General features: G+C 40.7%; 1 protein-coding gene across 1 annotated transcript; it reads left to right on the top strand.

Moving 5' to 3' along the window:
* Window positions 1-17,047: 17,047 nt before the first annotated feature.
* On the top strand, window positions 17,048-18,175 carry uts2r3 (urotensin-2 receptor 3; the record flags this gene model as incomplete). The annotated part of the gene is made up of 1 exon (XM_080501544.1): window positions 17,048-18,175. The coding sequence occupies one exon, from the start codon at window positions 17,048-17,050 to the stop codon at window positions 18,173-18,175; it is 1,128 nt and encodes a 375-aa protein (XP_080357670.1).
* Window positions 18,176-19,923: the final 1,748 nt, after the last annotated feature.

Here is a 19,923-nt window from a genome sequence, read left to right as displayed (position 1 = left end):
AAAGTAAAATGGAGAAGTCATTGCGTCTAAACATCGTAACCACATACAAGTTAAGATGTCAAATCAGGACTGATCAAAACAAGTGTCAATATATTTTCCAAGCATAATTGCCAAAATCTACAATGTAGGATATTTTACAAATATGATTTGTATTTTTTTTACTGACACCTTTAATGCTGTAAAGCACCTTGTGACTCATGTCCGGGAAAGGTGCTATATAAGTTCTATTCTATTCTATTCTATTCTACCGTTGACATTTCTTTTTAAAGTTAAAACAGAACAAAGGAACTGTTAAATTAAATGATCTAATATGACTATGTGAGTATTCGGTATAACTGCCTGATTATGTGATGGACAATCATGCAGGAATGGTGTCACTTTGTACTGGAAAGTTACTCTTCTGTACTTCCCTGAAAGAAAGACAAACCATAAACAGTTTAACATTTTGGATCGAAATGATTGAAACAGCAAAAAAATGGATATTATTTTGTTAACCTGCAAAATGTACAAGTAGTTATCCAAATGTAATTCTGTTTTTTTTGGCAACTAAATATAGACAAATGAAAAGCATTTATCCATATTATTTACCTTCTTATTTAGTTCAGGGTCACAGCAAACTGGAACCAATCCCATGTAATTTAGAACTAAGACAAACACAAGGAGACAAACACCAGCACCCTGACATTCACACCTTCACATTTGAACTCAATGACCTTCTGGTTTTGAGGCGAGTCTGCAAATCCCTGCAACACCACTGACGCCAACTCAAGCTTGAGGGTTTTAATTGACCACAAAGAGGATATTGTAAATTATAATATGTTTGTGTTGCTCAGGCATTCCTGACCTTGATGCCAGCCATTCAACTTCAATACTACTTCATCTAAATTCACACTGTGAAGGTCACAGGGCGCTACAGCTGATCCCAGCTCACTATGGGTTGAAGGCTGGGTGCAGTCTGGACATGTCACCAGTCCTGGACAGTTACACACAGTCACATTTACACCTAGTACACCAATTAAGCTTGAGCCACCCAAAATCAAAACCACTGTGCTGCCTTTGACCTTGGCACCACTGCGATAGATCCTGCCAACACAGTATGGAATGAACAAGCTCACAGGTCTGATATCAAGATTACGGGACCGACTTGTCACAGGACTGCTGACAACAGTGGCTGGAGGACGTGCTGGTGTGTGTGTGTGTGTGTGTGTGTGTGTGTGTGTGTGTGTGTGTGTTGCACGTGATGTTGTGTTGGCTTATCGTGGCCTGGTCGTGGATATCTCTCAGGACTTTTTGTACAGGAATGTTAATGGGGCAGCTTGTGGGGCAAGCATGTGAAGTTGTTTCTTCACACTCCCAAAGTTTTCCTCTATGTGACGAAAGCTGAGAGATGTGAACTTATGAAATAATACTTAATCAATTAGATAATCAACTGAATACTATACAGAATCCGTAAAACTTCACCGAGAAAGTTAGGTAAAAAGTTTTATATTCTAGTCGCGTATTTTACATTTTCCACTTTTACTGGGAAAATATATATATATATATATATATAATCCTGAACCTGATCCTTTCTGGAGTAGAGAAGTGGGTGCAAACTGCCCGTTAACTCAGTGATCATCCTCCTGCACTTTGAGAAAGAATGCATTGAGACAGAGAAGAGGCTGAGAGATGACCAGCGTTGATCCCGAGGTTAACTGTGACCTTTGAATTCATAAGAATTCTAACTTGTAATCAGTGCAAATGGTGTTGGTTTGATTCCTTTTATAAAAAGAGACAGCCTGGGTGTTGTTTGATAGATACGGGAAATATAACTGTGGTGAAATATCAATGCGATGCACTAAGAGGACATCACAATTTTGGTTAAAACTAAAAATATCATATGATTTATGTTTTAGAAGTTTTCTTTAATGTACCCGCTGTGTGCTTTTCACAGACATAATATTCCAGGTCAGGGATCTATATTTGGTGGCTCTGGACTCACATGCAGCTCTTTAGCTTCTCTATAGCTTTTAACAAAATTACAAACAAAAAAACCCGCTTTTAATCAGACCCTTATTTTACAAAATATATGTCACATCCTCACATATCATAGATCTGCTGACTTTCATTTCCTTTCTTTTCAGTTCTCAACCAAACCTCTTGGAAAAGCTCACCTTGGATGATTTCAAATGAAGAACATTTTTAAATCAATATTGAGTTTCATACATTATGAAAAAACTCATTTGCATTCACTCTCAACACTGCTGGTTTACCTGTTTGTTCAACATATTTTGTGAGTCCCCAAAGACTAGTTGAAAGAGAACATGACGGTTGCAGACCCTTGTTCAATGTGCTAATTTAGTAGTATTAGCGCCATCTTTCCCCAGTTTAAAGTTACAGAGTTCTAATTTTTATTTGGCACAACACAAACACGGTCCCCAGCCTTGCTGTGCTGTTTGGTTTTAAAACTGAATCCATGCTGTTGAAGTCAATAGATGCTCATCAAATTAGCCAGCGTCAACTACCAGATAAAACGATGGCGGCACTAATTCTCCGCCTCCTGTGCGATTGAACTCACAAGCAGGGGATGAAATGAGATGATGTCATTAGAGGACTAACGGTCCACAAATGGTTGCATTGCCACTTCAAGTCAGTCACATTGTTAAAACTATGATATAAATCATCATAAACAATCATAATTATCTAGAATAACTAACGATCAGCTTAAATATTGACATCCAGATGATTATGTAACAGTCGTGACAGGTCAACTAATGTTTGAGCGAAAGTGACAACAAGCAGCCACTGCGCCGTACGCCCTGTTGTCAATGCTTGGCCGATGCATCGCAGCATGCCAGTTTGAGTCAGCAATAATTTGGACTTCGGCGTCAACACAATAACTTGGTACGAACACTGACGTACGTGTGTCGGCAGTTCTCATGCAAAAGCACACAAATCTGTTTTTTTGTTTTTTTTAACCATATTGGTTTTTTATCTTTCACACTCGGCCTCTCACCATGCGTCGTCACTCTTTACGGCACCTCCCCCGTCCTCTTTCCACCCAGATTATCTGATGATATTAAGGTGTTATGCGGCCAGATTACGTCTGCAGAGAATATGAAGTCAGTGTCACTGAAACACGCACTGAATAAACGCCATGTGTATTGTCACTCATGTGGACTCTGGCAATAGATCTGGCATTTTTCCTTGCTCCTGAGTCATACAGTGGCTCGTTTTAGAAACTTTTTTCCAACGCATGAAACGTGTCATATGTTCTTTGACTGCACAGTGCCCACCAGAAAACCTACATTGTGAAGCCACAATGCAAATAGGGTTGTCAATATCTACTATTGATCAATGGAGGTTAGAAACCAGGGCACAGGATTGGAGCTCTCTTTCTCTCAGCGTCACATGACGATGTTGTCTAGGCTTATTTCTCGCCAATTGTTTTATTTTGATTTTGGTTCAATTATATAACTTCACATTTTACAGAACCTAATGACGCTTTACATGCACAGGGGAGCCTCTCTAAGCAATAGGTGAAAATGTCAAACAAACCAACACATAACCAGGAAGCACTGACAAATATTTTTTTCTCTCTCTCTGATCGATAGAGTTCACATCGTGATGCAGCTGCAGCTGATAACTGCAGGAACACATCAACAGATGATGTCACATGAAAAGTAAAAAGTAAAATCCAACTGAATATGAACTAATGTTAAAGATTGTGTGGTTCGCAGCGGCCAGTCCAAAGCCCAACAGGTGAAAACGTGTTCAGAACTTAGCCTAACCCTAAAACTACAATATACAGCAATTTAAATACAGTCAGTGTGTTAATGTGCCTGCCGACAACACACCGATGATGCAGCCATTTCATAATGTGGACGACATTCAAATAATCTCATGGACAGAATGTAAATCTGTAGGAATTTCTGGAAGAAAAGACAAAAATAATGCTGGAACAGGAATCTGTAGTCACGTTTTAAATTGTTGAGGGTTTTTCTCGTCATATTTTTGGTAAGATTATGTCAACATTTAATCTGCTTTTAACAGTTTTCCAAATATTCAACACAATTATATTCCCAAATGTATGGGGTTTTAAAAAAATATATCAAAACAACCCAAAAAGTTCAAATACAAAAAAAAAAACCCCAACAGTTTTGTCTTTATAAAGCTGTAAGTTAAATTCTCATATAAATGCAGTCCGGCAGAAAATCTATTATTTTGATCTGAAATATACAAAGGAACATTAAATGAAAATACTCCAATAACTCTAATCATTCAAGTACAATGGAGTAAATGTGCATCTGTAATGACGTCAGCTGAACCTGGAAAATATGTCCAAGTTTGTCAAGCGCAGGAAACTCCACGAGCCACGAAGCTACTCAACTGCTTCAGTTCATCTTGCAATATGTGAATCTTGTACGATCATGATAGAAGCCAACAAACTGATGTAAATATACTTGTAAACTCAATATTACCCATGACAATGTCAACTTCTTGAAATATTCTTTGCCATTAACTACGGATAGGTGAGAATGCCTGGGCATTTTCACTTTAACATCTAGAGTTTATTGAGATGTAGTATTTCACATGTCGTATTCCCTTGTGTTGAGCGATATGACATTTTCACACCTTTAAAGTCTGAATTTCATCCCAATATTTGTACTTCTGCAAGTAGTTCAAATATTAAACACAAAAGTGAACATGAACCCAAATGTATTTCATAATAGGAATGATTTTGAACATCAGGGGTAGTGACACACACACAAAATTGTCTGAACGCAAACTCAAGTGTGGAGTCGTCCTGGCAGCCGGCCTAATTCCATCTAATTGAAACTTTTCCATGGCCGTCCGTCCCTCAGCTGTGTGCGCTGACAGAGGACATTGTGTGATGCAGACCAAATGTTAATCTGTGGAGTTAAGATGGTGCAGGTTGCAGTGTGCTGGGTAAAACTCTACACAACACTTTTTTTAATTAGAGAAATACCCAGAACTCTGAAAAACACACAACTGAAGCCCAAAGCCATCATTTTTTGCATTTACACCATGTTCCTATTATCTGTGAAATGTTCATACACACTCTATTAAAAAAATAACCACTGAAAAACATTAGATCATCTTACTTTTATTTTCTATTTCTACCACCCCCAGAGGTGGGTGATTGTACAAAACTAATAATGCCCAAAGTCACTGTTGAATATTCTGTCCCCTGACTAAACAATACATAATAACTACATAAGCAAACTTTATTAAAAAAAACCCCAAAACAAATGGCACCATCATGCAGCACAACTAGCAAAGCTGAGTGAGTTTAAATTTAATCACAATAGTGGCACATGTAAACATTTAGGTGCATTAGACCACATGTACATCTGGATGCATGGATTCTGTCAATTGAAAAGATGCATTCCAAACATATTCCAATAGACGCCTTGTTTTTTTCCATTGCTTTCATTCTTTAGGGTTGATTTAATGTCATAAAAAAAAAGGTTTCAAGTTCACAAAACTATTAAACTACCAATACACCAAGAACATGCAACTTACTAGAGTTAAAAAAGAAAAAGAAAAAGAAAAACTCAGTTGTCACAATCAAAACTTAGTCTGTTCTGTGCCACGATAACATGCATTTTTGTAATTAATTTTTTTCCGCATAACTTCACGTTCTGGTAAACTAACAGTAAATTAACATGTTGAGGTGACTGCAACTACGATTCAAATGAAACTTTACAAAATGCCACAAACTAATAACAATGTATGATGAAGTCAACATGAAAACTGTCATTTCATGTCCTATAATTTGGAGCTGGGCAACTTCACCAATGTTTCATCAATCAGCACAGACATGGCTGCAGTTAAAAATAATTACAAAAGAAGTGACCTGGGAAAGATAGGTATACACATCTTAAATCTGTGACAAGTCTGTGACAGGTCCATGTGTTTCTGTCATTGTTTTTGAAAAGCGCTAGATCAATTTAAACTCCATTTAGATTCCAGAGCGAGAGCAGCTCATATAATCAAAACAGGATTAATGTTGGAATCATAAGGCACCTCTGTTCAGAACACTATCACACTCAGCTTCACAGGCCCTTCAACCATCACATACAGTGTTTCTATTTTTTTCTTGAGTCCACAGCCATGGTACTGTATAGATGCATGACATATAAGGTAATGATGCTGATCACTTATTTCAGAATATCACAATTTTTTGAATAGCACCAACCTGCTGTGAGGCTTTTGTCCTAATATGATGGTATTTATTGTTTTAACTCACTCTTTTAAAACCCTAACAGTTTCTTTTAGTTAAAAAATCAGCAACAGCAACTGTTTAATAGCTGATTGGACAGGATTATTGTTACTAAATACATCACAGTGTTTATATAATAATAATAATAATAATAATAATAATAATAATAATAATAATAACAACAATAATAATAATAATAATAATAATAAATTATCAAAACTTTTCCTGTATTGACATTTAGTCGCACTCACCCTCCGTTCACGTTTTCCTCCCATTCAGTCGTCGTTAAAACGTCGCTTGCACGTTAAGTCCTCATTAGTTTGATTTTCAGGGTTATTGTTTTGGTTTGGGTTTTTTTTAAAGCGGAGAGCGCGAGCTGTCCCGTACTGACGTTATGTCCGCGAGCTGCGGGTCGTGGTGGTGCGCGTTCACGTGGCGATTCTGTCTGTCCCCAAAGAGGAACGAGCTCCGGACGGGTGCGCGCCTCCGGAATGCCAGTGACCTTTCATGACATCAACGAGATTATATGAATGATTTACAGGAGAAGGAAAATCAAGGAACCCGCGCTGTATTGTGTTCTTTTTTTGTTTTGTTTTGTTTTGTTTTCATCTCAAGGATTATTTACACGTTTGACTACAGACTCGTATTTAACAAAACTATTGTTCAGTTCCCTTAAACAGACTATTTGAATGGACCATTAATTATTACAGGAATTTCAGGAGCGATAGCACGTGACATGGTCATTCCTGTAACTGATACCTGTCTTTAATATTCACACTAAATAGAAATACATTTTTTTTAATAACTAAATTTTTTAGTTTAAATACGCATTCATTGATCTTGCATTTCTTGATTTGATTCTGTCTTTTTGTAGAAGCTATTGATCGCTTTGACATTAAGATAAGAATGTCGCCTTGCTTCCATCATTCCCTTCAACACCTGGTTCTGTCAATGAAGAGAAATATAAGCAGCGTCATTTATGCAAAATGTGTATTTTAGCAATCATAACAGAGTGTAACATTTACTTAAGTTCTGAACAGTGAAACTATCTTCAAAGTGAAGTAAGGACACAGCAAATGTATAAATACAATAACTGACATGACTTAGAGCCAATGATAACTGGGGAGGACACATAGGCTGGCCAATCAGATTACAGATCGGTCTCACGTGCCACCATGGTAGTTCCACACTTCAATGACTATAATATGGGATACAAGATTTGATAGTTTTTATTTTAATAAATACAAGTCCTTGTAAAACAAGTATGCCCTACTGCCATGTGTTATTAATCACTCATCAAATAAATTGAAAAAAAAGTTAATCTTTGATAGATATGTTGCAACTTATAATGAAAACCAAGTAATTTATTTCAATATTCTCACTACCAATGCAAATCTAGCCAAATCTGTCTGCCTTACGACCCAACAAAAACCAAGGACAAATAATAAACTGTAGCATATTTGACAAGGCAAGCAAACTAAAAATGTGAGAAAAAAAACTGTTGTTATAGTAGGTGTAGGTGTAGTCTTGCACAAATGCCTTCAGAAACCACACGAAACCATCGTGGGCATGCCACGTGTTTCAAACATGCTCGTGAAAGACTTGGAGTTTGCACATTCTGGATTATTCAGGTAAACCTTAAATGTTACTGACCCAACAGGGACCATGCAGCCACACTACTGAGTGGGCTCGTTTTTTAAAAGTGCAAGAGAGAGAGAGAGAGAGAGAGAGAGAGAGAGAGAGAGAGAGAGAGAGAGAGAGAGAGAGAGAGAGAGAGAGAGAGAGAGAGAGAGAGCAGCAGCATTGTGTGTATGTACTAATACTTAATCTGACTTAATCCCAGTCAAGAAGCCCAAGAAATGACCCTATGATGTCATGAGCTTAGTTATTCTATGGCAATGGGGATCAGACTGAAGACAAATGAGGGCAAACAGCAAAGAAACAACTCAACTTTGCAGCCACAATAATCACCTGCATCCAGCAGCATAAGCAAGATAATTTATGGATAAGATTAAAAAGCACAACAGAAATCGACACAGAGGATATAATCTCGATTTCTTGGCAAGAAAAATCTGTTTACAGTCGTATAAATGAAATCAATGTCACATGGATTTGCAATGTGCCGTGGAAGTGAGGGTCATTTTAAATTGCAAAAGTGTTTGTATAAAAACAAGGTTGTAATTGTGATTGACCCGTGGAAAACTGAGCGGGAGGAGCAGTGACGTGGGAGAAACACAATGACGTTAACCTCTGGGCAATCCCAGAGAACAGAGATTTGAATAAACACAGTAACATTATAAATAGTAGGCTAAAAAGGAAGTAATCACTTTCTTTTTGGTGTCTCCAGAGGAGTGGTCGTGATGGAAATCAGAGGTTTTTAAGGCGTGGGGGAGGAGGGAGGAGGATTCGCTCTAAATAAACCTTCCAACGCTTGTGCTTTTACCACAAAAGTAAATTATTATTTTTAGTCTAATGTCACATGCCTAACATTTTTCACATTATATGTCAGTTTGGATAAATAGGAAATACAAATCAGAACTCACCCAATGTAAGTGAGATCATGTTTGTACATTGGATTGAATTTTTCCTTCACAACAACTATTAAACAAAATAGATTCAGTTGGAAACAATGTGTCGCTTTAAAATGTACAGTTACATTCCATTTTTTTTAAACATTATTTTTGTTTTCCTCAAAAATATAACAAGAAAGACTCATGCTGGTGAAAAGCTTGGCCCTGAGCCCCACAGCATCCCTGCTTCTCAGCCCCCATCCTAAACTCTGTGCTTTATTTTGGGGAGAAGCAGAAAACCACTGACCTTTTGAGGTTATGAGTCAGTGCAGATGTTCACGACATCTGACAGTAAATAAGGAAACACAAGCAAGCATGCTATAGATACAGAGAAGTGAGAGATATCAATAAAACACCAGGGCAGGAGGAATAAATGGCGATTAAAGTACTTTATTGAAAGTGAGACTTTTAAAAAGAAAATGCACTGGGACTTTCTCGATTCTGAATACAGCAATAGCCCTCTGCAATCACATAAATATAGTTGTATTTCTATTATTGCCATATAACTCATTCTGAAGATACTTTAAAAGCTTGAAGCTACTTTAACAGTGTTTAGCTGTGGCATCACAATGTCTGACTTGATTTGCTGTTACGACGCTGCAGCCTTTGTGGCCTAAAACAAACAATGAGAAATATGTACAACTGGCACTAAACGTTCCCCTTCACTTGTTTTGGAACGTAATGAAGCATTAAACCACCAGCAGAGCTCATTTCTAGCGACGCAGCCAACGTTTCCACTGCACCGGTCATTTACAAGGCTTCATTGAATGTGCGCTTCATTTGGAAATGTGACAGGATGCTTGTTTTACATTGATGTTTACAATTGAGAGGTAAACATCTGCAGGAGGGAAATTAATCTTATTCTAAAATAGCGTGTCCTCCCAGAGGCAACACATGAAATTGTCCAATATTATCGTTGGACAGTCGAGAGGATGCAATACTGTTTCCGAGCCACCAGTGGGCAGATTGAAACTATTTTTTGCTGCCATCAGTGGATCTGCAGTTTAACTGACTGGAAAGTTTCCACTGTGAGCTGGTGGTTATATTGTCAGACTGGATGGCTGCAAATTGACCAGCGGCTACACACCTGGTTTCCCAGAGCCAGATTACAGGCCACAACTTCCAATGAGCAGCTGTTTGGACACTAAAGGTGAAAAACTTCACACCTTAGTGCTTTTTTATTACCTGAAAGAAGCTAAATGGGGTCAAGAAAAGACAAAATTATCCTTCCTATTCATTTGGGTTTAAAGAAATTCCTTTAAAGTAAATGTTAAGTTTGAGTCTATGAGAAGTGGACTATTAGTACGTTTTCATTGCACTTCCGTGTCTCTCAATTTTGACATGTCATCACATCAGACCATGTGAAAGGCATTACTTGATAAGCTTGCGTGGTACAATTCACTGCTTGGCTGCTGTGAATACGATCCAGCTTGCGAAAGGCTGATCTGATTTCCAAGGACGGAGCACCGAACTGAGGCTCGGTGTCATCTAACAAGTTCCAGATTCTGTCTTAGTCACACAAGGTCCAAATGAAATGCTGCATGATTTCAGAGAGACGGAATATTGTTCCGAACTCTGTGTGTGACCTCTGCAGACGGGACCTGAGAGACAGATCTGTTTGCAGCAGATATACACCGATCGGCCATCGGTCCCACTGTCACGCAAAGACATGTAAACATTGTGCATTCTGACACATTTCGATCAAGACTGCTTCCTTTTGAGCAACAGTCGCTCTGCTGTTGGATCAGACCACCCAGGCCAGTCTTCACTTCCCACATCCATCAAGGAGCTTTGACCACCCATGACCCCGTCACTGTTTCACAGCTTTTCCTCCCTTTGACCAGTTTGACCATTGCAGCCTGGGAAAGCCCCACAGGGGCTGCAGGTCTGAACATGCGCTGACCCATTCGTCCAACCATCACATATGGTTTTATTGATCCTACATTTATATTTGAAGGTAGAGTTTCTTTGCAAAAAATAAAAATTTTCTTTACTTAAAAGTACCGATGTTTTGACAAAAACAGAAGTTATGACAAGTAAACATTGTTGATGTTAATTTATATCTAATTTATATGGTTTCGTTAACTTCTGAAGCTTCAGTGTCCATGATTGCTACCGTCAACTGTTTTGATCACTTCACTGTAACTCTGACTCGAGGTGGAAACAAGGAATCAAGCCTGTTGTATAAATGTAAAAGAGTAAAAACTGCACATATTTGATAAAAATATAAGGCGTTTAAGTACAAAATCCTTAGATATATCGATACAAGATACTAGAAGAGCTGATGAACATATACTTAATTACTTGCTACCTCCAAAAGCCGAATGAGACAAAACAGTCACGATGTGATTTCAAAGACAATTTTGTGGAGTGATGTTAGTTTACCTACCAAGGTCGCCGACTTCCCCGTTCGGTACGTTTCCACCGCAGGGAACAGTTACACAACAATGACTCAAGCTCTTGGCTACACAATGATGTAGTCTACGTGTTAAACAGAAATACAACATTTACCAAACGCCAATCTCTGAAGGACTAATATGATGTAACACTTACATCCAATAAACATCAGGACTATCGATGAAATTTTACATCGCTCCACTTTAAACTATTTATCAAAACTACATGATTTTTCCCTAAACTAAAAGATTCAGTGTGTGATTCCAGAAAATTAACCTCAAACACCAAAAGGCCTGAATAAAATCTTCTACAGACATTTTTGAAAAACAAATGTTTTCAACTTGTAATTCTGAATATTTTCAATTTCATGTCATGCCGGCCAAAGTAAACCTCATGGAAACAGCACGAAAAATAAGACGCACAACTTTCCTGTCCATCAACTTTTTAGGTTCAGTTCTGCTGTCATTCAAAGACTGACTCCAGAGGGCGGAAGGAGGCAAATTACGCCTCAAGTATTACAAAGCGGCCTCTCATAGGACAAACTCTTGGCTTGGTATTGAGAGAAGAGGAGAAATCTGATGTGTAACTGCAAACACAGACAGGCGGGCGGGGGTGGAGAGGCGGGGCGGGGCGGGAAGGGGTGAGTAGTGGGAGATCAATAACTCATCACAAGTTGTGAATCAGCCTCGGTCCAACAACCATTTGTCACACACGAAAAATGTCCGCCCATTTAATCAAGGCAATACGATGCTGGTGGACGGTGGACCGGCAGGCAGTTTGTCTCTCAGTTTGCTTAAAAATGGTTACGCTAATTAATGAAATGAACCCGGCGAGCAAGGACAGCCAGGAAAAGGTTAGGGAGCCGTTTGTGTTCTGTCATCCTGGGACTGCCTCCTGATTGGGTCTGCAGCAGCCCCTCATTCGACCTGCTGCACAAACAGATGAAGATACACAGAATAATATGCACTGTTATCTCAGGGAAGTCTGAATGTGATCTCAAGCTGCGGTTTAGTTTTTCCCTTGCAAACCTCTCGTGAAGTCTTAAGCACAAAAACACACCGAATGCCGTCCATGGTGTCTTCACACTGCAGAAATCCTATGATATAAGATGGGATGACGAAATATTTCTCATGCGACGTCTCCAAAAGTCGTATAATGACGTGATAGTCATGGTTGGTAGCAGGTGAGGAAGCAACAGATTTTTACATTCAAAAAGCAAACAAAAGTTCACGAACAGATACACAGATATTTCAAATACTGATGAAGAGGAGAATTACCTGCAACAATTTTAATAAGATATAACAATTAGGTCATTTTCCAAACTGAAATGCTAAAAGTTATTCCACTAAAAAGGAACCAATGTTATAATTAAGAAAGCAACACACACTGTCTCAATTTAATGATATTTTACAAACATAATAATGATATAAAAATAAGCAAGTGGCAGATTAACTCCTAAATGTCATAAATAATTGACATCAATCAAACAAATATTATAAAATAAAATAAATTTATAAAAAAAAAAATCTTATGTAGGCAGCTCAACAACACAAGAGGAAGTGGTATAGGCGATGGATGGATTGATGGATATGGCTTTCACAATCACAGTATATTAAAAATAATATTCAGTTTACACACCAAGTGAGCAAAGAACAGTAGAGATATAAAAACTCTCTCTCTCACACACACACACACACACACACACACACACACACACACACACACACACACACACACACACACACACACACACACACACACACACACACACACACACACTCCTCTGTATGCAGCTGCAATGACTGATGCTTCCTTCACGAACACGGTGCCAAAAGCGAATCAGCATATTAGCAATTTTTTTTCCTTCCATGTCTTCATTTTCACACCTGATTTGCATACCGAGCACTGAAGCGGACCAATTAATAGAGAGAAACACATGCACTGTGGGTCAAAGCACCAGAACACAGCCCATAGCTCAGGTAAATTTAATTAGAAATTTCATAATGTGTATGTACAGACAGAAGGAGATTGATGTGCGAATAAACAGCACAGCACTCAGACTCCGCCGGTCCCCCCCCCCCCCCCCCCCCCTCCATGTTAGCACGTTAAAGTTGAACAATATCCACTTCTAAATGCCAAATCCTACAGTTTCATACCTGCCCATCTCCTTCTATAAGGGAGTCATGGGCTTCTCATGTCTCCATGGTCGTCTTCCCCACTCCCCTATTTTGGCATGCCTGTGCCAGGTATTTGTTCAAATTCCTCACACCCCGTGGGGATAGGTATGTCCCCCTCGTCTCCCCCCATCCCTCTGTCGTCTTTACTGCCTGTCTCTGTCTATCTTATGTACGCCAGCACATGTATGAAGCAGCCCGCCGCGGTTTCCCCCACCGCCAGCACGACACGCACAGCCTACACGTTTTACTGGCCAGTCAAATCTAAATCATTTCCAAGTTGTTCGGCCTCTTGAAGCTGGCGAACCACAGCTGCGGCTTTGACAACTGCCCGGCCAAAAACAACTCCGTGGATAACAGGCAACTATGAGTCGCTTTTGATAACTGCCGAAAGGCCCGTTTATTCAGCGACGCTGTCAGAGCTGCTTGCATGCTACACTTTGCTCTGACATGGAAAAATGTTGATACAGGCCCGGCATGGCGAATAATTAATTTCCTCTATAATTTAGGGAGCGAACGATGACATAAATCCCGTCGGTCGGCGCGGGGATGTCTTGTGCTTGAACACCAGCAGATGTGGTATTGACATTGGGTCAGTGTTGAAGTGCATTAGTTATCGTAGTACGTCATGAAATGAGTAAATACCAGCGATACGCTGGCGCGGAGGGTCTGTCTCTTTGTCTGTCCCACAGGGAGACGAAACTTAATTTCAGGTTCAGTCTGACTGGTAGAGTTTGGTGGTGTGTGTGTAGCTATCATTACATTTTCCACAAACCACCATGGGATCTATTTACGTAGAGAGCCGTCTCAATGATAATTTGACGTGGCTTTTGACTGACATGTTTGACAGTTTTATTTCACATTCATTATATAATGTTGAAATGTTTTTTCTCAATGTTTATTAAAGTGTATAGCTAAAAGAGAGACAGGAAGTTAATAATGAGCTCAGATTATCTATGCTTTATAATTCAAATTCCAGGTCAGTCAAACTGGGGCATAAAATGTTATAAAGGGTTATTTTCGTCTTAATATAAATAGTTGATTCTTTTTTCTGCTATTTTGTTAATATCTATGGGCAGGAGCTGCATCTCGTATCCAAGGGTACTTTAAGTACTTAATGTCTTAATAGTGTACTGGATCTAAAACTATATATAACAAGTTTTATTGTTTTCTTTAATTTGCTTAAAGTCATTTTGACATTTGAAGTGACTTGATTGTGTTACGACGGTTCTCTTACCATTATTATAAGGCATCTCAGGTTCATAAATCCAGCTTTTTAAAGCCGAAAGCAGCAACGACACCTGTGACTTATACAGGATCACAGTATTTGCCAAAATATGAAGTTATGATACCATTTATGGTCAGATTCTTGACTTCCATAGAGAGTGCAGCAAGTTTACAGGGAGATTTATGCCTGGCTCAGATGTATTGAAACCATCAGAGAGGCATCAAATCACGATCAAACATTACAATAAAAGCCACTAAATGTTGCCATAAAACATAGAAACTCAAAGCAGACTCTAATATTAACTTTATCTGTGTTTTAGATTCTCACACCAGGACTCCTTGCATGTGAACCCGCTTACTCACGATGCTTTCAGAGCAGTAATTCAACGCAACTGTAATGGGAAAACTGTAATTATCACAAAGCTGCAAGAATAAAATCTGTCAAAACTTTCCAACAGATTTCAACCGCATGTCATGACAGACAGTTTGAGTAAGTCACAGCGGGGGAGAGAAAGGCCTCGCTTGGTATTCTGTGGTTGTTCGGCCTCTAATCAAGGAAATAAAAAATACATTTAATTCACAATGCAGGGGCCTCCTTGGACCCTCCTTCACAGCAACACAACCGAATATTAATATGCAATGTAGTTAGTGTAGCCCCACAGTCAAGTGTCCTATCCCACCCCCTTTTCCTCTCTCACACTCTCCTCTGGTTGGACTCAGATATCAGTCAGAGGGCTGAGGAGGGGAGACAGAGCTGCACTGGACGCACAGCTCTCATCAGACCACAAAGTCCCAGCGAAGACCAGCAGAGCATCACCTTGACCAAACATCTCCTCCTGCTGAAGACAAACATTCACTTCAACATTTTGTTTTGCCCGAAGAGTTCATGGAGATTTAAAAATAATAATAATAATAATAAAAATGGAAACTCCGTCTTTTTTATTATACAATCTCACGGAATATATTTTTTTTCCACGTCTTGGACTGAATTTTTTTTAAAAGTAAGTTTGAAATAAAATAAATCTTATTAGGTTTTAAGTATAAACTTGATGCTGTGGGGATTACTAGATAACGTTATAATGACTGAGGCCCACCACGGGCCTGTTTTGTGCGAAATGCCGGTAGAATCTACAGTAACAAGCTCTTCCAACGTCCTAAATTACTTAACACATGTATAACAAACGTAAGCTTTGAACAGACTTGTAATATTTTTGAAAACGTGTAAAATTGGATTGATGACTTAGTTACTTAGTTTTTTTTGTCTAAGCGCGCCTGATGAGGAAGGAAATAAGACATTTTGGAGCGTTTTTTTTTTTTTTTTTTGCGCACCGCTTTACGCATTTGTATTGTCCAAACAGGCTGCGGCGTCTCGCATTGTGTGTCGTACAATCCATCCAGAGGACGAACATGTTGGGAAATGCCCTGATGGAACGAGGCCTTGTCGTGAATTTAGCCTGGGTGTTATTTAAAGGGCGCCGGAAACGCGTGGAGACGCGGCGCACCGCGGGGGAACGGCGCGGCTCCTCCACAGTTCAACAGTGGCTGTTAACCCCGGAGCCACACCGCCGCCTGGGCCACCATGTGTCAGACATACCGATTCTGTGCGGCACCCCGCGTCTGCTTTGATGTCTCTGCAAATAATTTCACCAGAAAAAAAAAAAAACGCTTCTCCAAAATGCGGCAGGTTACACTTTTCAGAATATCTCTAAAGTATATAATTTAATATGCATGGAGTTGGACACAGCGCCAGAGATCAGTCCGGATTTCATCCACTTTGCGAGATGAGTCTGCAGATTTGTATATATTTATTTAGTAATTTATTTAGTACACGCGTCCGCATCCAAGCCACGGGTGCGCATAAACGCCCCACATCCAAACAACCAAAAAAAAAAAAAGACAATTTACTGCCAGCACCAACTTCAAAGCCACACTCACCCCAGAGTCGTTCCCCATGTTCCACTTAGCCTAATTGTTGCTCAACTGTTGACCTGAGCAGGGGAGGTTCCCCTTCGAGATTTACAGTCTTCATTTGAGGCCCCCCTCTCTGAAAATCCAATTATTTTTACTAAAACCATAACAGCGTCTCCTGCTCCCTGTGAAACTATAAAACCAGAAGGCTGTGCCAACCAGTGCCGGTTTCTCCCGAAACATAAACCACAGTGGTTCTGCTGACACGTTAATTCCCACATGTTTATATGATTTTATTTACTTTACCTGCCGTCGTGCTTTAAATGTGTAAAAAAGCGCACTGCGGCACCTTCACAGATCCAAATCAGTTTTGTTATTCTTAACCAGTGAATGTAATATTTAATGTTCTGTTCTCTTCTCCACCTGCTTCCACTTTTTGTTTTCTCCCCTCCTATCTTTGGACTCAGCATTTGTACCAGTCTAATGTTTCAACATTTACGAGCTGCTTTCCTTCTAACACACAAACCCTTTTAAAACCTCACACCATGGACCCGTTGGGTTCTGTGCCTCCACCTTCTCCGTACACTTTCCCCATCATCCCCAACTTCTCCGTGCCTTCCTCCCCTCCCTCCATCTCTCCTTCGCCCAGCTTTGCCTCCACGGCTCTCTTCTGCTCGCTCCTCTCCCTCCTGTCCCTTCTGGGCATCACGGGGAACCTCTACACCCTGGGCCTCCTGCTGAGACGCAGGAGAGGCAGGAGAAGAAGTGGAGCCTGCTGCCTCAGCAGATTGCCTCTGCCGTCCTGCCTTGCCAACTCCACTTCCCCTACGTCCTCCCCCACCACCTCCTCCTCCTCCTCTCTTCACCTCCAGGTGCTGAGCCTCGCTCTGGCTGACCTGCTCTACCTCTTCACCGCTCCCTTCATCGTCTACGACAGCCTGGCGTCCGGCTGGGCCTTCGGCGAACTGGGCTGCCGCCTCCTGCTGAGCCTGGACCTCCTCACCATGCACGCCTCCATCTTCACCCTCACCGCCATGAGTCTGGACCGCTACCGTGCCGTGGCCCACCCCCTGCACACTTCCTCCTCCAACTCCTCCGGGCTGCTGCGGGTGGGCCTCGCCTGGGGGCTCGCCGTGGCTCTCAGCCTTCCCATGATGATCACGCTGCATCTGGAGGACGGGGAGAACCACGAGGGCCAGCTGTGTGTGCCAGCGTGGGACGAGCAGAGCTCCAAGGCCTACCTGACTGTGCTGTTCTGCACCAGTATTCTTGGGCCCGGTCTGGCCATCGGAGCGCTTTATGCCACCCTGGGTCGGCTGTACTGGGTGTCCCAGACCCAGCCGCCCTGGGCCAGCGGGAGCAGCAGCGCTTGCTCAGCACGTGCCCCCAAACCCAAAGTCCTGCTCCTCATCCTGGGTATCGTTCTGGCCTTTTGGGCCTGCTTCCTACCTTTCTGGGTCTGGCAACTGCTGCCTCTCTACAAGCCCGACATGCTGCGGACGGTACCGGTGAGCACACAGGTGACTGTGAACCGCATCCTGACGGGGCTAACATATGGAAACTCCTGCGTGAACCCTTTTTTCTACACACTGTTGACTGGAAAAAGAAAACGTAACCGACAGGCGCTGGCGTCGGCAAATCAGCTCTGTCGCAAAAGCAGCCCACCGCAGTAGTGCCAGCAAACACAACACTGTGTGTATGTAAATTCAGCCGTATGCACACGTGTGTGTGAATGGTACTGTAGATGCTTCATAAGGCCCATAAGCACCAAAGACCATTGGCTAAACCTTAGCCTGCAAACTAAAGAAGCAGAGCAATATTACGCAAATGAGCACTTTGTACAAAAGCTTTGTGAAACGACAAGATTTCCTTTGATGATATAAAATATTACAGTTTTACCAGTGCATAATGACAATCTCTGCTTATGTCTGCAAAATATACCAAACACTGATGATGAGTTCTTTAAATGACATGAGTCAGTTTTACGTGATATTAATTTGGTTTTAGATACTTTGTTGTGGTTTGTTCATCTCTTCTGTATTGGTATTTTGTTTTAATCATATGGGAAATGTTTTTTGATCCAAGAATGGAGGAGCCAGGTTTATTTAGTGAGGAGCATACAGTGACATTAGGACACAGTTTTATGCCAAACATTGCTAACGTGCAACCATTACCAGTAACCCCCCCGGCACACTTCTATTTTCTGAGAGCAATCAAAGAAAGTGTGTTTTTGAACGACTGCTTGTGCCTGGTCGGGACATTATTCCACGACATTGCTCGTTGATTTAATTAATAATTTATTCACGAGGGTCAACCGTCTTTTGTTTCCTTCCCTTTAATTTTGACATATCTAAAAAAAAATGTTTTGTTTTTTTAATTATCATTATCATGCATGTTGGGTTTGAAAATGTACTTATTATGGACCATGCAATTCTTTGCATGGCCTCAGTTGGTGCTGACTGTAACTAATGTTTATAATATTGCATAATATATAGAGTCTTGAATAAAGAGCCTGCTTTCTGTAAGTCACTGTGTAAATGGATCTTTAACCACAGGTAAAAGGGGGACTTCTCTTGAATTCACAAAACCTACTTACTAACAGTTATACAGAAATAATAACAACTCGCGGCTGCTCCAGCCAGATGTGAAATAGCTGAGAAAAGGGCAACGCATGGAGTCTTCGAGTGTAGGCGCTTAGATTACATCCATGCTTTTATTTGTGTCTGTGTCAGCGTGTCGGAGAATCTGGAGGGTCTTCCCCGTTCACAGCTCGTCCGCGTCTGTCTTGACTCAAAGGCTTCACTGTAGTGTATTGTAAACCTCGCCGCTCTTTGACGCAGATGAGCAAATATTGTTGTTTGACAGAGAGGAGTAAAGACGGGGCTGGGCTGACGGGACAAAAGGGGCGGGAGCTTCCATCGCACTGTCAGGAACACAGAGCTTTCTCGATGGACGTCGACGTCGAGGCCTTCGAGGTTTTCAGACACTGATGATGCAGTTTTGCGACCGACCTCTTTAATGCTGGCAGGGGAGACATGGTGCAAGTGATCTGTAATGTCTCTCGCTCGATTTCTTTATTTAAGGTTTGCATAGTACCCTGTTATTCTAATTGGAGAGGAAAAAAAATCAGTTTAGAGAGAATGTAGTCTTTGGTTCCTACTTCACGGAAAGTTCATCAAAGTAAATAAGTAAATGAAAAATTCAAATTTCTGCATGTGGATCTGCAGTGATGGAGGTGATGGAGTTTACATCTTCAAGATTACGTCAACTAATAAATCAAAGCACCCAAAAGAAGAAGAAGAGTGGCAAAGACACAAGCAGTTGCAGGCCAAGAAGCCCTGAGCTTGAAAGTTTTCTTATTTTCTTACGCGCAGGTTTTATTCCTAGGAAGCTGTGAGCACTGTACCTGGGAGATGTTTTT

Source organism: Blennius ocellaris (assembly GCF_963422515.1).
Source record: "Blennius ocellaris genome assembly, chromosome: 8".
NCBI classification, from domain to species: domain Eukaryota; kingdom Metazoa; phylum Chordata; class Actinopteri; order Blenniiformes; family Blenniidae; genus Blennius; species Blennius ocellaris.
The sequence above is the reverse complement of the archived record's forward strand: the minus strand, read 5'-3'. Positions and strand labels throughout refer to the sequence as shown.